At 38.0% G+C, this 25,443-nt stretch overlaps 1 protein-coding gene across 1 annotated transcript in view; it reads right to left on the minus strand.

Moving 5' to 3' along the window:
- Nucleotides 1-262: 262 nt before the first annotated feature.
- Nucleotides 263-25,443, minus strand: part of LOC112525966 (kinesin-like protein KIN-14C) — a 50,741-nt gene continuing 25,560 nt past the window's right edge. Inside the window, exons 12-25 of the mRNA XM_025136302.1 lie at nucleotides 22,361-22,408; nucleotides 20,738-21,079; nucleotides 20,583-20,664; nucleotides 20,401-20,496; nucleotides 20,146-20,325; nucleotides 19,860-19,966; nucleotides 19,587-19,765; nucleotides 18,983-19,147; nucleotides 18,405-18,658; nucleotides 5,299-5,462; nucleotides 4,942-5,209; nucleotides 4,794-4,860; nucleotides 1,121-1,191; nucleotides 263-405 (exon numbers count right to left, since the gene is read on the minus strand). Of these exons, the coding sequence (XP_024992070.1) occupies nucleotides 341-405; nucleotides 1,121-1,191; nucleotides 4,794-4,860; nucleotides 4,942-5,209; nucleotides 5,299-5,462; nucleotides 18,405-18,658; nucleotides 18,983-19,147; nucleotides 19,587-19,765; nucleotides 19,860-19,966; nucleotides 20,146-20,325; nucleotides 20,401-20,496; nucleotides 20,583-20,664; nucleotides 20,738-21,079; nucleotides 22,361-22,408 (2,088 nt within the window). The 3' untranslated portion in view covers nucleotides 263-340. The remainder of the gene's footprint in view (nucleotides 406-1,120; nucleotides 1,192-4,793; nucleotides 4,861-4,941; nucleotides 5,210-5,298; nucleotides 5,463-18,404; nucleotides 18,659-18,982; nucleotides 19,148-19,586; nucleotides 19,766-19,859; nucleotides 19,967-20,145; nucleotides 20,326-20,400; nucleotides 20,497-20,582; nucleotides 20,665-20,737; nucleotides 21,080-22,360; nucleotides 22,409-25,443) is intronic.

The following is a 25,443-nucleotide window of genomic DNA, read 5'->3' on the forward strand; positions in this document are numbered from 1 at the left end:
TTAAAGCAACACATTTGACTGTTTATACTTGTTATCTCTTAATTTTTGATGAAATTTAAAAGCTTTCGAGTTCCATGCCAACTTTAAAATGAAACAAACCCAATAAACCTCACATGAAGTAGGGTCCGGTACCTCCACCCCGAGGAGTAAAGACGAACTTTACAAAAGTCAGACATAAAAACTGTCGAATGATACTACAAAACCAAATTAGAATTTCATGGGCTGGGAACAAACAAGCCACCACAAAAGGCCCACGAAAACCCTCAAAACCATAAATAAAAAAAGCTAAAGTTTTAAGGAAGGGAGGGATGTGTATAATCAAGTATGAACAGTTGAATAACTATGACCATCTCTTGGAAGGACTTTTGCCAGTCAAACTGTTACCACTTGAAGACTTAAACATGCCTGTAAGCAAATGGAAAAACAAGAGTTTAAGTCATGGGAAAACGAATCAACAAAATTGTTTTCCTTTGTGCTCACCTACAAAATTGGTTTTTGGGACGTCCAAGTCCAACCATCCTAATAAAGTACTTAATGAGACTTTCAGTTTATAAGACAAAAACTATATAAAGACGTTGCGATAAAAGTAAGACGTCTTAACGAGTTCTATCGACTAAGATGGACATGACACAAAAAGTAATCGTTCTATTAACCTTTTTTATTGGAAACTCAAGGAAAAGTCCTATTAGCCCTTTTATATTAATTTTCTTTTGATCGGACTAGTACATATAATAAGGCTAATAGGACTATTTATTTTTTTGTGTCCTATTATCTATAGGACTTCATATTTCGTGCTAGAACTTTATTTATATGACGTAGAGTTTTGGTTCTATAAACATAAAGTCCGTTAAGTACTCTATTAGGACGTCTACGCATCCTAAAAGACACATTTTGTTGTAATGACGGACTCAACTCCTAACCTTCCAGCAGCAAAAAAGGTAAACTTATGGGTGGTTGCTTAATACTTTGTAATAAAAGGGATTCTAAATGTTCGTATGATACAACCACTAATGTATTACAAGTTAATCTTGAGTACTGAAAGAATAAAATTGGAATCAATTGCTCATTAAACATTGTAAGAATACCAACTCAATTAGATCATCAAGTATCATTCATGTACCTTTTGCAGCTTTAGGAAGTTCCTTGGATATTTTTGACAATGGGCGAGAAATTTTACCACCTGATTTTGTCCTGCAAAACCATTTTTTCTGTTAGCGTTCTAGCCAATAGATATTTATATACTGTTTCAAACAAGGGGAATCTATTAGCTATGATGAAATCTAAAATTCGACTCCTGCAGAAAGAAAAGTTGGTTTAAACAGTAGTTGAGCCTATGGTTTAGTTTAGAGTGGAATTCTCTAGCAGAAATCCAATGGAAATCGGGTTTGTTCAATTTGTAACCATAAAAAGATGATCGTGACAGAGGCAGAAGAGGAAACAAGTCTATTCTTCTGTATATTTTGAAAGTACATCACCATATGGCTTTTTTAGATCATCAAGGTGTTCACAACCAATTAGACAGGGCTATGAACCATAAAGATAAGCTTTTTGAACTTAAACAGCTATATAAGCTATCTAATAAACTAGTCGTATTTGGTAAAAACTAGCTCACAAGTTATATAACAATGTAAAATGATCTAAAAAAACATATCTTGAAACATCAATTGGAAAAATAGAAAAACATAAATGGAAAATAGAAGTACTTGTTGAAACCCCCTAGAGTTTATTGAATTTGAAATGCTACTTGAAGTAGCTAGCTTATGGCTGACCAATCGAGGCATTTTCAAATAAGTTCAAAAGATAAGCTAACTTATGGTTTCCAAATCACACCGTTGCGAATTGAGATGCCTGAAGTTTTCCCATGCCATATGGTTATCACATGCATGCAAACATTGATCAAGGTCTTCAAAAAATCAAGATATGGTCATGCATGCAAGCATTGATCAAACGTACATTTGGCAACAAGAACTCTGGACATGTTATATATATATATATATGTATATATATAGCTATATGTGGTTGAGGTTGATCTAATCCTCCTATAAACAATGATGCATTGAGTTTATAAATAGGTGATGCATCGAGTTTTTAAGCATCATGTGAGAAACAAAGAACATGATAGTTTTGCTTGGAATGCTCATAGTTGTGACTACATCGAATAGAAGCTGCATGAACAATGCTTAGTGAATCTCAACTTCCACTCTACTTGTGACCTGAAGTAGTTAACATTGAATATCTCACCCGAAATAGATCATTATCGTCAATAGATTTGGGATGACAACTTTTGAACTTTTTCATGGAAGAATACCAAACATCAACTTCTTACATGTCTATGGGTGTGAATGGTACATCTAAACAACAAATATCAACTAATGTGGGTTTATGACCAAGTCTTTGTAATGTTGACAAACACCCTCTTTATGTTCAAGATTCAAGATGAATGAACCATTAAGCAACATCTGAATGTCATCTATGATCTTGTGATACATATGAAAGTTGTGGATTTATTGCTCAAGGACGAGCCATTGCTAATGATTTTCTTGTTACTGTTACAATGGGATTGCCAACAGCCCATCAGTGGACGCAAGACCTTGTCACTTTCAAGTGTGAATACTGAAAAAAAGAAGAAAAAGATTAAAGTGATGGAATCAGGTTAGTAGGACAACAATAGTCTTTGAGGTTGGCTTGTAGAAAGAGGTGGGTCTTCTAAGAATTTTAGGGGCATTCCAATCAAAGAATGCCCTATTTCGAGGAGCAAAACAAAAGTAACAGAGTTTGCAACTATTTCTGGAAACCTAGGAATTTAGGTGAGAGAATGTCTAGAGCAAAAGAATCAAGAGACAAGAGAGGCCTCATTGTTCACAAATGAGCGATAAACCCATTTTGGTCGTAATTGACTCTGCGTCTAGGTTGTGTGGATTTTCGTCATGTTCAATGTAAAGCTACAGAAAAGACATATGTTTGTGATTATGTTAGTGCGCAATCATTTGGGTCTTGGTTTTTTTTCAGTTTGGGCAATTTACATCCTGAATTTGATGCTCGAAAAATATTTGTCAACAACAGTTCGAGGCTCTCTTGGGGCTCCACTGGTCATTAGGGGGGTTGAAGCCTCCATACCACTCTTTCCTTTTTGACCACATAGTTATGCAACATAGCCAGTTTTAGCCATGCAAACGTGTTAGACAAATAGCTTTAGTAGTTTGGTTCTTTTTGTGGTGGCGTTTGGGTTGGGTAGCAATAGGTGCTAATAAACACATTTTGTATACTAATTTGGACCAAGAGGGTGTCGGTTCAGGCGTGACCCAAACTTAACTTGGATTTTCCCTTTGAATTTTATGCTCACTTTATGTCTTCGGAACTTTGTTGGTGGTGTAATAGGCCTTTTGGGGGTAGAGATATGTATCGAGTTTGGTGTTTAACTCTTAGAAGTCTTGTGTTGATCCCACATGGACTCATACCGGGAAATGATCTCGTGCAACTTTAGCTATTGGTCTTCTCACGGTAGAGTCTGTGCTTTCCAATATTTTGTGGCAATAAGGTGTCAATTGACTCATTACACCTCTACTTGTGTCTATAAGGCTCCTTTATGGAGTAATGAACTTTCCACATTTAGCCACAGTAGAGGTACATGATAGTTTTGCTTGGAATGCTCATAGTTGTGTCTACAACTATCAGTTGTGGGGTATAAGGATTTGGGGAAACAAAGATGCATGTCAGTTTGCTCATTATGCTAACTATTGTGTTTCCAGGGCTCATTGAGGGGGTAATGGAGGTTGCTCTTAATACTCATAGGTGTAGCTACAAAGCATGTTTTTGGAATGACGAAATATTTACATTGAGTTGGAGTATCGAATACAATATTAGGCTAAAGGTGGAGTCCAACTTTCTTTGATGTTCGGCATGCCGGGTTTCAAGTTTAGGGCATTGCCCATATTTGACCTATTACTTGTGCAGATAATTTGGGAATTATTAACTCCATATGGAGATTCGGTTCATTATTTCTTTGGCAGGTCGTACCCGTCAACGATACTTTGATCAAGGTTGAGATTTAGGATCCAGGTTTGGGCATTCATTTTGTGGACACCAAGTCGGTATTCCAGTTTGGATGATGGCATCGTTTGTGTTACTCTTTGTCCCTATCGTTAGCGGGTTATGACAATGATAAAGCTTGTTAGTGTGTTAGTAATCGGGACATTGTTTGTATCTTGAAGGCATGTGTGTTGAGCATCAAAATTGAGTGGAATTTTATGATGCTCAACACATAATTGGGCGTCGAGAGACTTGGGTTGGTTAGGAAGAGAATTCGGTTGGTTAGAAGACATACACGGATGGAAACCCGTGGAACCTCACTATATGCTTGTACCATATTTTTTTTATGCTTTATTTGCTTTGTATTGTTATCCTGACACATAACATGTCGTTTGTCGATCGGCATATTCCACAGTAATTGTGGGTTATCACACATTATTTCAGTACCATACCATACTACAGTTGGAGAATTCTGTAAGATTGCTACTAAAAAAGTAGCTTACGAAGACCTAATCTTCAAAATCATGCACGTTCCAAAATTGATGATAATCATGGAAAACCAATGATTTTGATGGTGATGTTACAGAAGCAAGATACTTTTGTGGGAGGTGAAGGTAATAATTCAAGATACCTTTGTCCAGAAAGTCATTTTTTACCTCTTCTGTAACTGTGGGAGTAAAATGTTTGACATGTTAGCAAAACAATAAAATCATTCATAGTCAAGATGCATGCGGAGGGAACGGAAGACGGAGTAAAAAACTTACTTGTTTGAGTTGTGGGAAGCTCTTGAACCTTCACGAGATGGGCTGCCATCAACAGAGCTATCCGTGTCTGTACCCACAGAAAGACAAGTATCAGATACATCATTCGATCAATGTCTCACATTATGTAAGTTGTCTGAAAGATTCTGACCTTCGGCATGACTTGATTGCCGAAAGGATTGTCTGAAGCCATCGAAAGACCTACGCCTATTGTCTGGTGGGTTTCCATGAGCAGTGGATCTTACGTTGTTGCGTGGAGAAGGAGAAGCTCCTGCTATGGGAGATGGGGAAGAAGACCCATACCTCGATGAACGTCTCTCACCAGGAACAGTTGGAAGAGCATTTTTCTTATCTTTAAGCAGCTGTTGGCGCTCAATCTCCTCGTCCTTTTTTGCAATCGTCTCTTTTAGGGAAGCCACCTGTTTGATAAATCAAAACAACAAAATGAAAATATTAATGAAAAACAACATTATGATTATGGAATAAGATTTCATGGAGCATAAAATACCTGTTCCATCAACTGCTTGATATTACTACCCTCTTTGCTACTCCGAGCGGGACCCAACTCCACTCCAGAGACCCTTTCAGCAAACTTTAAGGTACTCAAACTTTCAACATATGAGGCAGCTTCCGGATTCAACTGCACAAACATAAGGGTCTTTGCTTGACCACCTGTATCAAGGAGTAGAAAACTGGGTGCATCACGTGAGCGAAATGTTAGAAAGGAACACGCGTATCTTTATTAAGGAATTCTATTAGGACTTCATACAAGTTTATTTACAAGGAATGTTGGTTAAATCCATTGTTAAGTATACAGAGGCCAAAAACTAAAATTAGATACTCGTTCTTTCTCTTTCTTGATTGAAATTCCTCAAAAATCAATCCATATTCAACATAAGTCATTTGAAAAATTGTTAATAATGTCAACCAATAATTAAGAGGCCGTTTACCAAACACTTATCAGGTAAGCGCTTACCGGATGTCACTTACTTTATCATGTGAACATGGCAAGACCGAGAATCTTACCTGGTAAGAGATGACGAGAGTCTTTCCCGATAAGTGAGTTGTAACATCCTATTTTTAAACCACAAGGGTGGTGCCTGATTGGTTTGAACTTGGCTCTAAAGGTCAAAAGTACAAGAAGGTCCCAGGTTTAAATCTAAAGAGGAATAAAAATCCCCTTGTGGCCATGGAGGTTCAAATGCGGTGACTCCGGGCTATCTGCAAAGCAGGTGGTCGCCACAGGTTTAGTCGGCTTACATAGCGGGATGTATATCCAGGTTAATAAAAAAAAGATCTATTTTTAAGCTAAACAGAAAAGAAAAGGAGGGCTGTTAAATATTAATAAACGAATCAAATAATAATGCAGTAACAATAAAAAGAGGCTGTAAATTATTTATTACAGGTACTAAAACAAAAAAAAGTTGGAAAAGGGGCTCGGAAGGGGTTGGTGATGAGGTGTTCTATTGTTCCAAGCTTCTCAACCTTTTGTAATAAATAGGCAGTCTCGTTCTTGTATTTTTATCTCCTTTTATTGCAATCTCTAGCACACACACACAATCCCATCTTTTGTGAGGGAGAGGGAGAGGGAGAGGAAGAGAAGGTTAGAAGCCCGGAAAGTTGAATTCTGCAGAAATTAAGTAGTCAAAACAGCATGTAATTACTTAATTTTCTGTTTACAAACCTATGATACATACTTAAATTACTACATTTCACATTGATTCTCTAGTTTACATGCTATTATGATAAACTATATTCATGATTCTTGCTTTACATATCTATATTAATAACTGATGATTACACTACCGTAAAATGAACCAATGAGTGCTAATCATAAAAGGATGGTTGGGATGAGGCTTATGAATTTTGCATCATCGAGATGGTAATACCGTGGCAAGGGGTTGTAGAAATTATCCCGGACCCTTCACAAAGGGTTCTGAAATAATACCAGAATGTGTGACATCGACAGGTGGAAATCGAATTATAAAATGGTTAACTTCATGAACACATTAGCATGTTTACTTTTCATTATGAGGCTGTAAAATTTGAGTACATGATATTTGATGTATAAACCTGAAATTACTAAGCAATTAATTGCTTAATAGTTAAGTATGTATCGTAGATTAGTATCATCCCATGCTTTGAAGGCAGATGTAAATAGTTCAAGGGAGCTACCAAAGTCGTGATGCAGTCGAGTTTTTTTATCGGTTCGTATTATATGGCCTTCATATTAGATTGTGTCTTAGTATATATCCATTAGAAGCCTAGATCGTGTATTGTAACTAGGATCTATCGAAATGCTTTTTATATTAATAAGATTATGTTCTGACTTCAATTGTTTCCGCTTTATTAAAATATGTTTTATATATTCACATATGAATGGTTATGGAAAAAAGATGTCCGTAACACCCTTCGGTTGGGAGATGGAAACGAGGGATGTTACAAGCTTGGTATCAAAGCCGACCACTTGAGGGATTTGAAAATCGATGGATAAAGTTACATATTGGGATGAATGAGGGACCAAATGAACAAGTCGAGGGTAGACTGAAATGACGAACGTATCATCAAAAGGAAATCTAACCGAGTAGGATGCGTATACCAGTAAGAAAAACCTATGCTCTGATTACCATGATAGTATGAAAGATAGAATGAATCTCCTTGGCTCTCCATTTCATTAAGATAAATATATATATATATATATATATATACACACACACAGAGGGTATGGGAGGTACATATTAGGAAACTATCAAAAAGATATTGGGGAATATTTACACAATCCTAGAGGGTATTTACATACTCTAACAGTGCTATTATTTCAAGTTCTAATTTGGTATAAATCAAACCTTGAATTTATTGATTTTATTGTATATTTAAAAGACAGAATACGTGCCCTTTATATAGGACAGATAATTACACTTTAATACCCTAAGCAGTTACACTTTAATACCCTCAACAATAAGGTTATTTAACTTAGTCTAACATTCCCCCGCAAGTTGAGGGCGGGGAACGACCTGCAACTTGGACCGTAGAAACTCAAATCTTTGTGAAGACAAGGGCTTTGTAAAAACATCAGCAATCAGGTCATCAGTGGAGATAAACTTGACATTCAATTTTCCTTGAGCAACTTGTTCACGAACAAAGTGATAATCGACTTCAACGTGCTTTGTGCGGACATGAAAGACTGGATTTGCAGAAAGATAAGTTGCGCCAAGATTATCACACCAAAGTGTGGGTGCCTTGCAAATCAAACCGAGTTCATGAAGAAGGGACTTTAACCAAATCAGTTCTGCTACAGTGTCAGCAATAGCCTTGTATTCAGACTCGGTTGAAGATCGAGAGACAATTCGTTGTTTGTGAGCAGACCATGAAATAAGGTTTGAACCCAAATAGATAGCATATCCCCCCATGGATCGACGATCGATAGGGCTGCCCAGTCGGAGTCTGAGAAGGCTCTAAGATTAGTGTCCAAGTGAGAGTCTGAAAAGGCTTGAAGTCGAGACCCCGTGTTGTAACGAAACAATAGACCGAGGTTGATCGTGCCCTTTAGATAACGCAGGATTCGTAGGACACCAGCCCAATGATTTCCAGTCGGAGCATGCATGAACTGACACACCTTGTCAACTGCGAAGGCAATATCTGGACGAGATAAAGTGACATACTGGAGGGCCCCGACTGTCTGCCGAAACCGAGAGGGATCATCAAGTAAGGGATTGTCATCGAGTAAGAGTACTTGAGAGGTACTCATAGGAGATGAAATAGGTTTGCAATCCGCAAGACCAGCTCGTTGAAGAATATCAAGAATATATTTTTGTTGAGACAAAAGTAAATCAGAACCATGGTGTACCACTTCAATGCCCAAGAAATAATGCAGTTGGCCCAGATCTTTAAGAGCAAATAGAGAGTTGAGAYGATCAATGATGGTAGTTACGGCAGCTGGGTTGTTACCGGTGATGATAATGTCATCGACATATACAAGAAGATAAACGAGCGTGTCATCAGAGTTGAGAATGAAGAGAGAAGGGTCAGTTTTAGACCMACAAAACCCCAGCTGTTGAAGAGCAGTAGACAATTTTGTGAACCAGGCACGAGGAGCTTGTTTGAGCCCATATAACGACTTGTTCAGTAAGCACACATGATCTGGCCTGTTAGGATCAACAAAACCAGGAGGTTGGCGCATGTAAACGGTCTCTTGAAGATCACCATGTAAAAATGCAGTCTCGATATCTAACTGACGTAAAGACCATTTATTTGTGACGGCCAGTGATAACACGGTTTTGATAGTAGCAGGTTTGATTACTAGGCTGAAAGTCTCGTGATAGTCAATTCCATGTTGTTGATGGAAGCCCTTGGCAACAAGCCGGGCCTTGTACCTGCTAATCTTTCCATTCGCATATGTTTTCAACCTGTAAACCCATTTACAATCAACCACGTTAGTATTAGGAACAGGGGGAACTAATGTCCATGTGCCATTTCGATGAAACGCAGTCAACTCTTTGGTGCCATTCTAGGGACTTGTTGGCAACGGTAAAGGAGGTAGGTTCAATAGGTAAGGTAGGGGTAGTGGTGGCAGTGTAGGCAGCGTATCGGGTGGTGGGTTTAGGGTTGGGACGAAGGTTAAGAGGCCGAGGCCGAGGGGAGGGAGGTGAGTGGGTAGGGGCGGGATTCGGGTCTGGTGAGGACCCGGGGTTAGGGGTTTGGGAGGGTGAGGTTGGTGGGGTTGTATCGAGTTGTGGAGATGGTACGGAAGGTGGTGGTGGGGTTGTTTCGAGTTGTGGAGGTGGTACGGAAGGTGGTGGTGGTGGTGAGTTGGGTTCGGTTGGAAAACCGGGTGGTGGGGTAGGGAAAATAGATATGTATGGAGAGTCGGGTTGGGATGGAGAGTGAGTAGAAGTAGGTGGTTGATAGGGAAAAACATGCTCATTGAAACGAACATGTCTGGCTATGTATATCCGATCAGTGGAAGGATCAAGGCACCGGTAACCATGGTGAACAGGACTGTAGCCAAGGAAGACACACGAAGTGGAGCGAAAATCAATCTTGTGATGGTTATATGGACGAAGATAGGGAAAAAATTGACATCCAAAGACTCGAAGAAAGGAGTAATCAGGTTTGTGTTTGAAAACGTGTTCATAGGGAGATTTGTTGGAGGAGACACGAGAGGGGAGTCGATTTATTAATTATACGAAAAGCAAAATGCCAGAAGCGTTGAGGAAGACTGGATTGGGCTAGGAGTGTGAGTCCAGTTTCGACAACATGACGATGACAACGTTCTACAATGCCATTTTGTTCGCTTGTATGGGGACAAGAACGGCAATGAATTATGCCAAGGTTATGGCAGAAGGTAGTTAGAGGTCGAAACTCTCCCCCCCAATCGGACTGAATACACTTTAACTTGGTGTTAAATTGGCGTTCAGCCATTTTAATAAAGTTTGTTAAGACTGTATAAACATCAGATTTCTGAATTAAAGGGTAAAACCACATATATCTAGAGTGATGATCAACACATAACAAAGAGAAACGATGACCATTGAAGGATGGCGTATGCGAATGGCCCCAAACATCACAATAAACAAGGTCCAAAAAATTATTGCTATGAAAATTTGAATCGGATAAAGATAGTTTTGAGGATTTTCCTAGTTGACAAGCAGAACACAAGTTATTTGATAATTTTTCTGAAACAGGTAAAGAACAATGAGAAATAATTGAACGAAAAACTTGAGCATGAGGATGACCCAAGCGTTGATGCCAAATGTTCGAGGAGGCTTTGACAGCAGTAAATGCAACTTTAGGTAAAGACTTGAGTGTAGGAAGACGGATGGAGTACAGTCCTTGTTCACTGGGGCCCGTTAGGGGGATAGTGTGTGTAGACTAGTCCTTCACAACAAAATAAGATGAGTGAAATTCAAAGAAAACATGATTATCGACACAAAATTTTTGAACAGATAAAAGGTTTTGTTTTAGTTCAGGGACATGAAGTATATTAGATAATTTAAAGGTTTTGTTAGGGGAGTAAAGTTTTGAGGAGCCAATGTGAAAGATGGGTATAGAGTTACCGTTACCAACAAGTRAAGAATCGTTACCAAAGTAGGCCTCGGAGTTGTCAAGGCTAGATAGATCTGGAGTGGCATGGTGATTTGCGCCAGTGTCGGGCTTCCAAGTAGATCCTGATTGAGAACCAGCATCGAAGTAAGTAGCATAGTTGGCCTGTGGCGCTGCACGGGATTGGTTAGGCTGGTAACTGAGAGGGTAGGTGACCAATTCCACAACGATTACAATGACCATACACCATGTTTTGAGTAGAAGCCCACGAGAATTGACGTGTGCCATTACTATCACGATTACGAGAGTTGAATGCAGGTCGTGAGTTACCACGTGAAGATCCACGAGAACCGCGACCACCATGGTTGTTATTGAAAGACCGGGATCCAAAATAAGCCTGTGGTCGTGATGAAGTTGCAGGGTTCAATTGATATCCCAATAGGGAAGCCATGAGTTGAAGATTATGAAGTTGTTGTTGAATGTAGTCGAAATTGGGCTGCTGTAGTGGTGTAGAGGCAGCCGTAAGAGGCTGCTGAGCAGGAGAGGCAGCCGTAAGAGGCTGCTGAGCAGGAGAGGCAGTCACAAAGAGAGCCTGGGAAACTTGCGGATTTGTTGCCAAGATCCTTGTAATCATATAATCATGGTCACTTAATAAACCATGCAATTCATTGAAGTTGACAGGAGGGGAGCGAGCCAAGAGGTTTGCTTTGAGACCATTGTATTCTTCATGAAGCCCTGCTAGGGTTAGCATAACCAGATCTTTGTCTTTCATTGGTTCGCCTATATTGGCTAGAGCAGTTGCATATTCTTGTGCTCTACTGAGGTATTCAGCAGGTTTTTCATCACCCTTCATGATGATTCGAAGTAATTGATTTTTAAGAGTAAATTCATGGGATGAAGTAACTGGAGCATACGCTCATTCTAAAGACAGCCATATTTCTCGAGATGTTTTAACCTGAATATGTTGAAAGGACTCTTCTGACACAGTAGAGATGATGAGCATACGGATGTGAGCATCGTTGGAGACCCTTGGTTGGTAGCTTGGATTGTCGGTTGTAGCAGATCCGTTTGTAACCTTCGATTCTAGACAGGGAATAGTGCCATCAATGTAGCCAAAAAGATTGTGAGAAGTAAGAAAAGATTCGACCATTGATCGCCAATAGCCATAGTTCGTGGGTTTTAGGGTGAAGGCAAACCTGTGAGAATTATGGGTTGTTTTCTCTTGATTAGTGAGAGTTATGATTGCGGCCATAGTAGCTTGGAAGAGGTGACGGCTGGAAGAATGCCGCTGGAGGTTTGTGACAGTTGGAGGAGTTGCCGGGGGTTGCGTCGGCTGTCTGAAGGTCGTCGGAGGTTGGGAATGGTGCCACCGAAAGTTACGTTGGTTAGGCTGGAGGTTTTGTCGGCTGAATTGAAGCCAGAAAAAGAAGGGATTTGATTGGCTCTGATACCAAATCAAACCTTGAATTTATTGATTTTATTGTATATTTAAAAGAAAGAATACGTGCCCTTTATATAGGACAGATAATTACACTTTAATACCCTAAGCAGTTACACTTTAATACCCTTAACAATAAGGTTATTTAACTTAGTCTAACAGTTATAATCTTTGGAAGTATGTTTTATGAATGCTAAAGTGTGTTCAAGTATCAAATGACAAAAGATAGGTATAAAACTTAATAAACTCACTTGAACCTATAATGAAAAAGATAATGGTGATTTGCCCCGACCTGGTTGGGAACCCGGGTTACCCTACCCGAACGGGGATGGGGATTCCCCGCTAAAAAGGGTCCCAAGACCGGGGCTGGGGAATGTTACTCAAATAGGGGCCGGGGCCGGGGAATATTACTCCCCAATAGAATCAAACTAACGGATATTCTTCATGAGGTTTGACCAGAGTTTGACCGGGGACAGGATGTTAATCCCCGTGCCCGCCGAGGACCGGGGCTGGGGCCAGGGGTTACAAAACCCGCACCATCCCCGCCCCGTTGCTATGCCTAGGACGGGGACCCCAATCTTCATCCCTGTCCCTGTCCCCATCCCTATCGGGGAATATGATCACATCCTCATCCCCGTCAATAGGGAATCGGGGATTTTTTCCTCGTTAATATAAGATATTTTAAATTAAATGTATTAAACACCACACTCGTCGATAATGTTCCATGTTTAAAACTCACATATTTTTAAAATTTGTTTGTATAGATTATCAAATATTTATATATGAGCAAAATCACATCACATACATAATTGTTTGATCAAACGCTTTCAACGATTTTTTATCTAAAAAAAGTTAAGACAACCAAGAAAAAACGTATATAAAACAAATGTCAAAATACTATTTCTAAATCTAAACGTCTTTATAAATATAGAGAATGTCTTGGAATTAAGTATCAGTCATGAGGGGCAGCCAACTAGGGTGTGAAACAGAAGGGTTTTTTGAAGGGCTTTAAGCCCGTTTTCGGGAAAGTATGACTATGGACTTATTTTTTTTGGAGATGTCTTTGTATATACAAGCCTTAGAAAGGCTAGGACAGCTTGGTGTGTGAAAATATGAGGTGTGGTCGATGTAAATACCTTTATGAAAAGATGCCACCTCAATATGAAGGAAAAGTTTGAATAATTGGGTGCTTGTATATTGGAAATAACTTGTTACATATTGTGTTATAAAATCCTATAACCCTATTTAGAAGTGTTGATAACTTGTTGAAATGATCTTAAAAGTACATTGTTATATACAATTTCAAGAAATGGCTTCTCAATTTCAACAAACTTACCAAAGAGGAAAAGGATCAGATGGAGCAGCAACAAGTACCATCGAACCAGAGATAATAAAAGATAATTGTAAAACTGAAAGTACAAGCAAGAATCACGATATAGAACGCTCATGAAGAACGATTTACTAGCTATATTAAAAAAGAAAATAGCGAAGAGACAGCCCGACTGATAAATACTCCCAAAGGTCAACATATAGGGATAGAAGCTAATGACATACTTTCCAAGGAAGTTAATAAAACCTTTATGAGCACTAAATCAACGACATTCAAAGGTGAACCTAAACCCACAAAAGCATGGACCAGTTGATCGGAGTAGGAATCAACTTTGAAACATGTTAATATTCGAAAACGCAAAAGGTAAGGAATGCAACTACCTTACTATAGGAAGAGACATTGCATGTGTGGAACTCGGTAAAGGCTATAAAGAATACTGCTAAAACTACACCTATGTTATGGGATCAGTTGAAAAAAAAATTGAATGAATATTGTTTAGCTATACACCGTAAATATATGAACAGGAGTTCCTTCAGTTTAGACAAGGAAACCTATCATTATAAGAATACGTGTCTCAATTCGTAAAGAAGTCAAGATTTGCTGAACATTAGGTAGCAACAGAAGCAAGGAAAACAAATTGTTTTGTTATAGGATTAAGAAACGAAATTTGAAGGTTTGTACTAGTTGGACTACCCGAAACATTTCAGAAAGAAGTCAACATCGCTATGGTAGTCGAGAAGGATATGGTATCTAGATATCAGGACCCCTTCCAATTAAAGCGAAAAGAACAAAGTGTCAATCAGAATTGAAATAAGAAACCAAAGCTTCGTGTTTGGAATTTTGTGCAAGTAAATCAAAAGAAACCTTGTGATCATTGTGGTACGAATCGAGTGTTGCGCAAAAACTGGAGCATGTTTTTGGTGTGGGAAACAAGGCATCTGAAACGGGATTATTCTCAAGGTAACCGGGCCAAAATAGAAACCAACCACAGGTCCACAACCTGAGGTTAACAAGAATATCAGAGAGGGTAATAAGGGAAAAGCAAAAACTTAAGACCTTTCAAATGATGGAAAAAAAGGTGAATGAAACACCGGATGTAGTGTGACAGGGACACACTTTATCAATAATCAACTTGTTCGTATCTTGATTGATTGTAGTGCAAGTAACTCTTATATGTCCCTTTCATTTTCTCAAAAGTTGAAAGTAGATAGTAAGGAATTAAAACCAGACTTTGAGATTGAACGAGCTGACGGGAGCCATGTTAGGATCAACCAAGTATGTGGAGCTTGCACGATAGAAATTGATGGACATCAAATGCCCGTTGACTTAATACCCATGACTTTGGGTGAATTCGAGGCGATAGTAGGAATGGATTGGTTGCGGAAACACCATGCCAAGATCATTTGTGATCAAAAGAAAATAGTAGTAAAAGGGGACAAACAGAAAACTAGGATGATGCTAGTAAGTTCGGCTAGAGCACAAAGTTGTATGTAGGAAGGGTGCCCAACATTCTTAGCATATGTTATCGGTGAAAGAAAAAAAGAAACGATAGAAGCAAAAGATATACCGGTTGTTAAGGAGTATTTAGATGTGTTTCCAGTAGATTTGCCTAGGTTGCCTCCCAACAGGTTCAATTTGGGATTGACCTAATGCCTACACCGTACCAATAGCCAAAACTCCATACCGTTTAGCTGCATCTGAAATGGAAAAACTGAGAAATCAGTTACAAGAGTTACTCGATAAAGGTTTCATCAGAGAAAGTACGTCACCTTGGGATGTATCAATCCTCTTCGTTACGAAAAAGGACGAGTCAATGCGCATGTGTCTCGACTATCGAGAATTAAATAAACAAATAGTGAATATTAGATATCCCCAACCTAGAATTTTGATGATTTGTTCGACCAACTGCAAGGCGCCAAGTGCTTCTCAAAATCAATTTGAGGTCGTGACACCATCAACTAAACGTTAAGAGTGAAGATATTCCCTAAACGGCATTCAGAACAAGATATGACCATTATGAATTTTTGGTCATGCCCTTTGGGTTGACAAATGCACTTGCTACCTTTGTGAAGTTGATGAATCGAGTATGTAAAACCATATCTCGATATGTTTGTGAGTGTGTTTATAGATGACATTCTCATTTATTCCAAGAATGAGGGTGAACATCAAAAACATTTACATGCAATGCTGAGTCTTTTGAGGCTAGAGAAGTTTATGCAAAATTTTCAAAGCGAGAATTTTGGCTCAAGGAAGTTCAATTTCTCGGGCATGTGGTTAATGAACAAGGAATACAAGTAGATAATGCTAAGGTGAGTGCCATTATGAAATGGGATGCTCCCACAAGTGTTTTTGGAGTTCTCTAGTATTAGCAGGATATTAGCTTTATCCAAGACTTCTCCAAAATAGCATCTCCAATAATGGTATTGACAAGAAAAGGTAAAAGTTTGAATGGGGAAAAGAGCAAGAACAAGCTTTTCATACATTAAAAAGATAGCTAAGTGGTACACCCATTATGTCACTACCCAAGTGGACGAAAAGATTTATAGTATACAACGATGCTTCAAGACTGGGACTAAGTTGTGTACTTATGCAATACGAAAAGGCTAACGAGAGGATATATCCGGCACGTGATTTAGAACTTGTTGCAGTTGTATTTGCACAGTTGATTTGGCGTCATTACCTTTATGGTACTCACTACATCATCTATACTGACCACAAGAGTCTCCAATACTTGTTTAGTCAAAAAGACTTGAACATGAGACAACAACGATGGATGGAATCACTTAAAGACTATGATTGTGAAATTCGATATCATCCTGGCAAAACTAATGTGGTAGCAGATGCATTGAGCAGAAAGGAATACAAGAGGCCAACACGAGTTAAAGTGTTAAGAATAGATGTGATGCCTGAATCATTAGAAAGGATAAAAGAAGCTCAGACTAGTGCACTTACGAAACATATTAAGGAAGAGCTTATGGTAGGGCAAGCAAAATTCCTAGAAACTTATAACAAGGAGTGAAAAAAAAATTCATGGAAGATTGTGGATTCCATTAGCAAGGGGTCATTATCGGGTCTTGTTAACTAAGGCTCATAAGTCCAAATACTCCATTCACCCGCACACAGATAAGATGTACCAAGATTTGAAGTTACTAGATGCATTGAGCAAGAAAGAATATTAAAAGCTGACACGAGTTGAGGCGTTAAGAAAATAATGTGATGCCTAAATTTTTTTAGTAAGGATAAAAGAAGCTCAGACTAATGCACTTACAGAACATATAAAGGAAAAGCAAGATAGTAAAAGTTGTAAATAAGAGACTAGGGAAGTTAAACCAAGAAGAAAAAGGGAGAATAGAAAAGTAAAAGCTCCCAAATATTAGCCCTTAACTAGTTTTTGTTTTTTGGTTGTAATTCTATTGGTTGTAATTCTATCTTTACAAGAGAAGCATCCATTCAAAGATACAAGTGAGAAAATCCTTTAGGATATTATGTGGTATTATTGTATTGTGATAATTAGGAATATGTTTAGTTGCTGTAAATATAGCCTAAAAACCCTCTGTAATTATTTTATATATTGGCCAATCATGAATGGAATCAACAACGAGTACCAACTTTCATGGTATCAAAGCTCACTAATCATATTCCTGATTATCACAAAACAATAATATCACATAATATCCTAAAGGATATTCTCATATTCAATAAGAGACACATTTTCTCTTAGAGTGTGTGTATATAGACACACACACACACACACACACACATATATATATATATATATATTTGTAGGCATATATATAGAGGTAGGTTCATACGAGAATGATACCTATTTAAAAAAAATAAGAAAATGGCCAAATTACATATAAAATCACATGTGGTTTTACATTAACGGCCAAAAAAGTGTTCGGATGACCCTATGGCTGCGTGGCAAGGTTGCATGAATCACATGCCATTTTGTATGTGAGGTTAGTGTAAAATCACATGTGATTTGGCTATTTTCTTATTTTCTTAAATAGATAACATTCTTGTATGAACCCAATTCTCTATATATATGTGTGTGTGTAGATTCGGGTTCATACGAGAATGGTACCTAGTTAAGAAAATAAGAAAATGGCCGAATCACATGTGATTTTACATTAACATCACGTACAAAAATCACATGTGATTCACGCGACCTTGCCATGCGGCTATAGGGTCGCCCGAACACTTATTTGGCCGTTAATGTATAATTCATGTAATTTTGTACATAATTTGGCCATTTTCTTATTTTCTTAAATAGGTACCATTCCCTTATGAACCTACCTCTATGTGTGTACATATATGTGTGTATACATATATATATATATATGTGTGTATACATATACATATGTGTGTGTGTGTGTTCGCATGCATGCACACACTTATATGTGTGTGTATCAGAAAAGCATTGCCAATGGTGGTTTTTGCTTAATAGTAGGATGCATTACATAAGACAAGGAACACTCGTTGGGTTAAGATAGTAGAGATTCTCGATCATGCATAAAGGAACAAAATTTTGGATGAACTGAATAAAATATGAATCTTGGTTTTTCTCTATAAGACTATAACATATATCAAGCTCTTCATATATAAGCCATACAGCTGGATCAACCATATTAACACCATATATAAAAAGTCATGTATCATGGACAAAGAAGAAATGTTACAAATTTGAACTCCAAATAGAAGAAAAAGAGCAAACGGCAAGACAGAAAATCTTATTGTTATTTAACAGCAATAACAAAGGTATATGAGAACATGCAAAATAGTGATGGAAATAGAAGATTACCTAAAGAGCTTTGAAGGACCTGAGTAAGCTTGCTGTTTCTGAACGGAACATGAACGCTTTTCTGAGACAAGGAGAAGAAGACATCTCCAAGGGCAGCTAGGGATTTGTTTATATGTTGTGCTTCCTTAAGCCTGTCCCCAATCACCTCAGAGCGGTCTATTCTTTCGCTTCCTGCAAGATCTACCAGATGAAGACTACCATGTAAAGAGACACCTGTCTGCAGTTCCGTTCCATGAACATGGATGGTTACAACACTGTGCATGCAAATCCACATCAGACAACTGAAATTTATACATCAAGCATATTCTAAAGACCACCTTCGACATTCAGAAGGGAGATAAATTAGACTTATGCGGTTAAATGAACTGGGTTTCACTTCTGAAAAGTGATGAAGCCTTTTCGCCAAAAAAAAAAGAAATTAATGATCACATTAAACTTTATAAGCAATAGTATATACACAATTGTGTTGGTATTAAACTTAGTAACAAACTCTTAAAAAGCTAAAATTTCTGACCTCAAATGTCATAAAGCAACTCCTAGAACGGAGAGAATACATCTTAATTCATGAAATAAAGTACCTGTGGGATCTGCTGCTTCTTTCGTTCATGGCAGTAGTACTTCTAGCTCTGTTTTTAAATCCAATTTCCATTACTCCCATAACATCAGATGGCTCATTGACCTGACGCATGTTAGCATCCGGAACAGCTAAACCACTGTTTTGTGCAGAGACTAAAATCCCAAGTGTTCGCAAGTCAAGGAATAAATTTCACCAAAAAAAGGAGATGCTATGTTTCTTAAATTTACTAAACGCAAGATTTTAAAACGCTGTCAGGTGATATTGAGATCGAATAAGTTCTAGATGTTGGTCTCTCCAAGTGAATATGTGAACGATATACATTGAGAGTCCTGGTGTCATTGTCTCAGTAGGTTTATATAACACTTCTTAACATCAGAAAGATCTACGAAAGGACCCCCAACAATTCACATATTTTCGCCATAGACACCAAAACTACATTTTCTAGCCAGCCAAAACAAACTATATGTTAGATAAAAAAGACGTCAAATTGAGGAAATAAGTCAGCAGTTTGAGAGCATTCGACTCAATATCTAATGCCTGGAGTAGTTTTGGTTTTTCAGTAAGCATGCTCACTTATATGCCAATGGACTTGTATAGAAGGATATTTTTTTTGAGATGTATCATTTGCTAGCAAGTCTCTGACTTGTTCATTATATATTTCAACCATTTGAACCCCCACTTCATAGTTGCAAGTGCTTTTTCTACTTTGGGAAATTTTGAAAAGATCATTTAGAGCACGATAATTGACTCCCCAATCTTCTTCAGAACCATTATCTGGGCCACTCTATGTAAACAAATCATTGAAGAATGTCAGCCACAACTAAGAAACTAATAACAAAAATAACATCAAAGATGGATATTCAAAGAAAGCTTTTTACCATTGTATAGGTTTTTCCAGCTCCAGTTTGACCATATGCAAATATACACACATTGTATCCATCTAATACAGATCGTATCAGTTGCTGTATATCTCCATATACCTCAGCTGCCAACATCCAAGGAAAAATGTCAGTAAATTTGCATGTTTCCCAGTAGTGCAAAACTTCAATCAACTTTTTAAGATAAAAAATTTATAACACAACTTGTAAAGGTAACCCTGTCAAGCAGTAAAACGCATCGTTCAACAAGTAGAAAACCACAAAACTCAAGTACAAAGCAAAAAACCTTGAGTAGCACGTGGACCATAGACCTTATTGAACTTGAATGACCTTCGACTTTCTTTCCCTGGTTTGGAGGGATTAACAATAATTATCTCCCCATTTTCACCAATATAATCAACGGTTGTTTGTTTATCCTTTTGACCAGGAAGAAATGGTCTTATCCGACAGTAAACCCTGATATTTCCTGTTCACCGAAAATCTCATGAGTGCAATGCAAGATTGTGCACATCAATAGGAAGACATATTATCATAAATGAACCTTTTAATTCTTGAATTTCATTGTGTAGTTTCCGATTTTCAGAAATGGCTACTTGATAGCTTTCTGCTGCATCTTGCAAAACTTTAACCTTTGTCCCTAATCAAGCAGAGACTTATTCATGAGATAATGTGATTACAAGGCACTAAAAAGAATGATGAATGTATTTCTAGAACAACCCAAACCTAAGCGATCAAAATCCTCTGAGTAGGTCTTCTGAGATTTTAGAAATTCCTGGCGGACTGATTGAGAAGCAAATCTTAGTTCCTGAAAGATAACTTGGATTATATCACACATATGACATAAAAGTCCAGGTATTAGTGATATCATCATAGCCTACCTTCAGTGCACCAAGTTGAAATTCTGTAAATGTTTTGTAAATGTGCTCCTTCTTGTTCCACCAATGCATTTTAGACTGAGAATTAGCCTCAAGCTCTTGCACCTTCATCTTTGACTTATTCAAAAGACTTTCAACTTCCCTCAACTTTTCCTCAAGACCTACTTGAGCTTTTCTACCAGCTGCTTCTATTTGCAAGCAGTGCTCTTCATGTTTTTTCCTGGCTTTCTCCAGTTCTTGTTTCAAAGCTGCAATTTCAGCACTTTTGCTATCCTTCTCTTCCATTATTCTCTCCACATCCTGCTCCTCATTTTGCTTCTCCTCATGGGAATTCGTGTTCTCTGTCTGAAACATTATGAAATACTTCAGAAAGATGGAATATAATTATAGAGAGACACAAAAAACAAAATCTAATGTGAAAACAAGACAGTACAGAGGCCGCAAAATGAACTTGTATTGGTTTACAGTTATAATGCTGTAGATCTAAAATAAGCTATAAACTTTGAACTGTGTAGTCTTGATTCACTTTGGATTGTGTGGTCCTGATAACCTTTTAGCTATGGGTAAAATTGCACAAGATCTAAATCATTCAGCAACTTTCTATCACTCATTGTTAATTTAAGCTAGGAATGTCATTCATGATTGGACCAGGATTTAAGTAGGTTCAAGTTTGTATTATGGATTTTTACAAATGTGTCAACACATTTCTTTCTTACATTTTGAGCTTGTTTGTTGAATGTTTGATGTCACACTCCATATCAAAGACATGAATTCTAAACAGAATACATCAAACCCGGTAAACTAAACCAAACGAAACCAAGCATAGCCATTATGTCCCACCCAAAAGTAGGGTGTATTGAGAGGCTAGATGTATGCAGACCTTACATGTGTTTTCGTGAAGACCCCTGGTAGTATCACCTATATACTATGTCGAAGTATTACAGTTACTCTCTCTCTATCTCTCTATAGCGAAGAACTTTTGCACATACTTTTCCTTTCTTGTGAAAACTTAAATTTCTCTTTGAACTTTGAAGCATTCTATTATGACACTTTCACTGTGGCCACAATATTTAATTAATTACAGTTATCCCTTTTCTTCCTCTTATGCATTCTGTTACTTTACTTGACATGCATGCACCATATGTGTAAGCCTAGAGCCTAATGATATCATGGTTTCAAACATGCACTATGAAGCATAAAATGTCTTTCACAAGTATACATGTTCTCTAGAAAATGTAGTTTGTTAAACTTATACACGACTTTGCATATATGTAGCATAAACTTTATCAAAACGTGCATATTTCAAAACTACACCCTAACTGTGTATACTGTAACATTGTGAATTGTATCATTGAATTATTAGCTTTGCTTACGCATCGTGAACTAACCATGGTTTCCCGCTATACTATTCCCTTGGCGTCCCAAAAGTGTGCGTTCATAGGCGTAGCCATAACATATTTTCATATATTTAATCTATCCCATACTATGCAATTTCATACATTAACAAAAAAACTATACACATATGTCATGCAATTTCATACTATGCAAGAAAACTATAAACATTTATCTTGTACAAATACAATACTTCAACATGTATCTCAGTTTGAGAAAAGCACATAAACTCACCTGTAAAACTAGGCCCTTTTGGCTATTTCTTGTTCTCATAACGTCAACCTACAAGAATAACAACAATCCATAAGTACCTTGACCAAACCTTAACAGAGTATTTGGTTGTCTATGCCTACCGATCTCTTCACAAATATGTACACAAATTGTTGGTCAACTATTCAAGAATGCCCCCAATAATTTCCTTCAAAATTCACTGTAATGTAATGTATAAATTTCCCAAAAATGCCGCAGATTGTGTATTTGTAACAAACATTGCAATCTTAGAACACAAAAATACATTTCATCGCCAAAATATAATTTCTACAAAATTTAGACCATATGGTGGTTAAAATGTCATAGAATCCCATAGGGGCTTGCATCTTTGAGTAGAGTGGCATGGACAAACATCATCCCAGAAGAAAACGTGTCTTAAACGTATCATCAAATACTCTGAAGCGGGTTGGCTTGAATTCATGACATGCTTGAATCTACTTGAAGGCAATGACAAAATATATAAATTCACGAAGTCCAAGGATCTTTTTGTAATTTCAGAAAGTATAATTTTCAAAACCTAATATTCTGCCCAAGCAGGTTGTACCCCTCCCCGTTCAAGTTGCAGCCTTGGCAAACACCCCCATCCCAATCACTTGTCAGATTAGCTCATTTCAAGCTAGTCACTTTTGCTTAAATCATGATATCTCACCACCGTCCATGCATATGCGTTTACCTTAAGCGTTAACTTTACAATAGGGCTCATAGTTCGGTTTCTTTATAAATAGTGATTAACAAAATTAATTTATTATGCTTAGTTTTGATCAGTAAAAATTATTATTGAATTAGGCATCATGGAAGACAGCTACCTCTCTAAATCAGGCGGTTTATTGTTATTTTGTGTTATTTTTCAAGATAACTTTACCTTGGTTCTTATCAATTTGGTATCAGAACATCTTTGAGATCAATGACTTTGGAAAAAATAGACGAATTGGAAGAGAACCCTGGGCACAAATTGGTATTAGAGCATCTTGTTTTGAAATAATGTGGGTGATGACACAGCAAAAGCTGGAGTTGGTGATTGGGCGCGGGTGGAAGAGGCCTGTCGGATAGTATTCCAAACCGGAAGAAAAGCACAGACAAGTAAGCTTTTTCTCCATTTACTTCATCACACCATGCTGCTGTAGTTAAAGTACTAAGCCTTATCTAAGTGCAACTACTAACAACTATAACTAACATATCAACTACCTAGTCTACTTTCAAACTAATGATACCACCTCTATTAGTTGTTAAACAGTTGATAGTTACATCAAACTTAATACGCCCTCTCATCCTTGGACTCACAAAGAAACCTTAAAGAGCCATCTTGGATATAAGAGCTAGCAACTTGGACTTTAGCAACCGCTTGGCAAGATTTCAACAAGTTGAAATTGACTTCGTACTGCACCAACTTACCAGTGTGATCCTATACTTTATCGCGAATGAAGTGGCAGTCGATTTCTATATGCTTGGTACGCCCGTGAAAGGTTGGATTAGATGCTAACTGTATGGCTTAATTGTAATCACAAAACACTAGGGTAGCACCATGAATAATAGCAACAAAATCTTGTAAAAGTTGTTACAGCCAAACAATTTCACTGGTGACAAACCTATATGTCCGCCTCTGTGAAAGGTCGAGAAACAAATGGTTGTTCGTTAGACTTCCAAGATGTCAAAGAGTCTCCAGAGAAAACACAAAAACCCAATGATAGACTTGCGAGTGTCCGGATAACTAGCCCAATCAGAGTCGCCCCTATGTGCTCTGTGTAGCGCAAATGTGTGCTTCTTTCCTTGTCGGGTCCACTAAATGCCTTCACTCGGGACTTGGTGAAAAAAGCATCCCAATTTGCATCACAGAAGGCTCGTAATTGAAAGGACTGCTTGGCAGATAAAAATAACCCTTGACACGGATGCAATGTAATAGAATCTGTATATTTGTAAATAATCCTTGATATCTATTAGCCCCTAATGTAGCCTCAGATTACGATTGTCCTCTGTATATATGCAACCTTTTGTAAATCAATGAGATCAAGGAATCAATCACATTACTTTCATGGTATCATACTAGGCCATCCTACACCAAAACAAAATTCGCCGTCCCCTACCTTGGCTCCACCTCCCTCTCTTCTTCTTCTCACCCTCTTCCAACCTTTTTTCCTCACATCCATGGGTGACACTAAATTTGGTTTCCATCTAGCACTTGTTTCCAACATTCAATCCCATATAAGATTCATTTTCAAGATGAAGAATTTCGAGTACTCTATTTGGGCAAAACTCTTCAAAATTCACGCCTACTCTCGTAAGGTTCTTCACGACATTATCCCATCAAAAGCAGGCAAAGACGAAGCTAGTGCCTCATCCGACAAAGACGAAGAATTATGGGATACCCTCGATGCTACTGGTTTACAGTGGATCTACTCCACCATCTCAAAGGACCAGCTACACACCATTATTTTGAACTGAATACGAAGGCTGTGAGTGCATGGAATAGGCTCCTTGAGTCTTCCAATATAACGAGCATTTTTGTGCCGTCACTTTGGAACAAGAGTTTGCATCGACCAAGATAGAAGATTTTCAAACTGCTTCTGCCTATTACCGTCGGCCGATGTTAGACTAAGTCAACTAGTCTAGTTTATATTATTAATATTGTCTAGGGTCCAAAGTGTAATTAGTTTTACCTATATAAGGTGTATCAGATTATTATTATTATTTTTCAATCAATACAATCAATATCAAGTTTTATATGCTATCAGAGCCTAACCCTAACCCTAACCCTAAAAATCGATCCTTCTACCTAACCCTAATATCGGCGCCCTTCAACCCTAATCTGCCGGCGCTGTCCCTTCAACCCTAATCTGCCGGCGCTGTTCCTTCAACCACTCATCTGCCGGCCGGCGCCCTTTAACCCTAACCCTACAATAGGCACTCTTCAATTCATCAACAATCTGCCGACGCTAAAGACACATCAACTCAGAATTCATGGCAACTATAATCACCTTTTCACATCAGGAGAAAACCATTCACAATTCACACAAATTCTCCTTCTCTCTCAAACCTACCAACTATGGCTA

This window comes from Cynara cardunculus (genome assembly GCF_001531365.2).
Source record: "Cynara cardunculus var. scolymus isolate 2C chromosome LG 13, CcrdV1, whole genome shotgun sequence".
NCBI classification, from domain to species: Eukaryota; Viridiplantae; Streptophyta; class Magnoliopsida; order Asterales; family Asteraceae; genus Cynara; species Cynara cardunculus.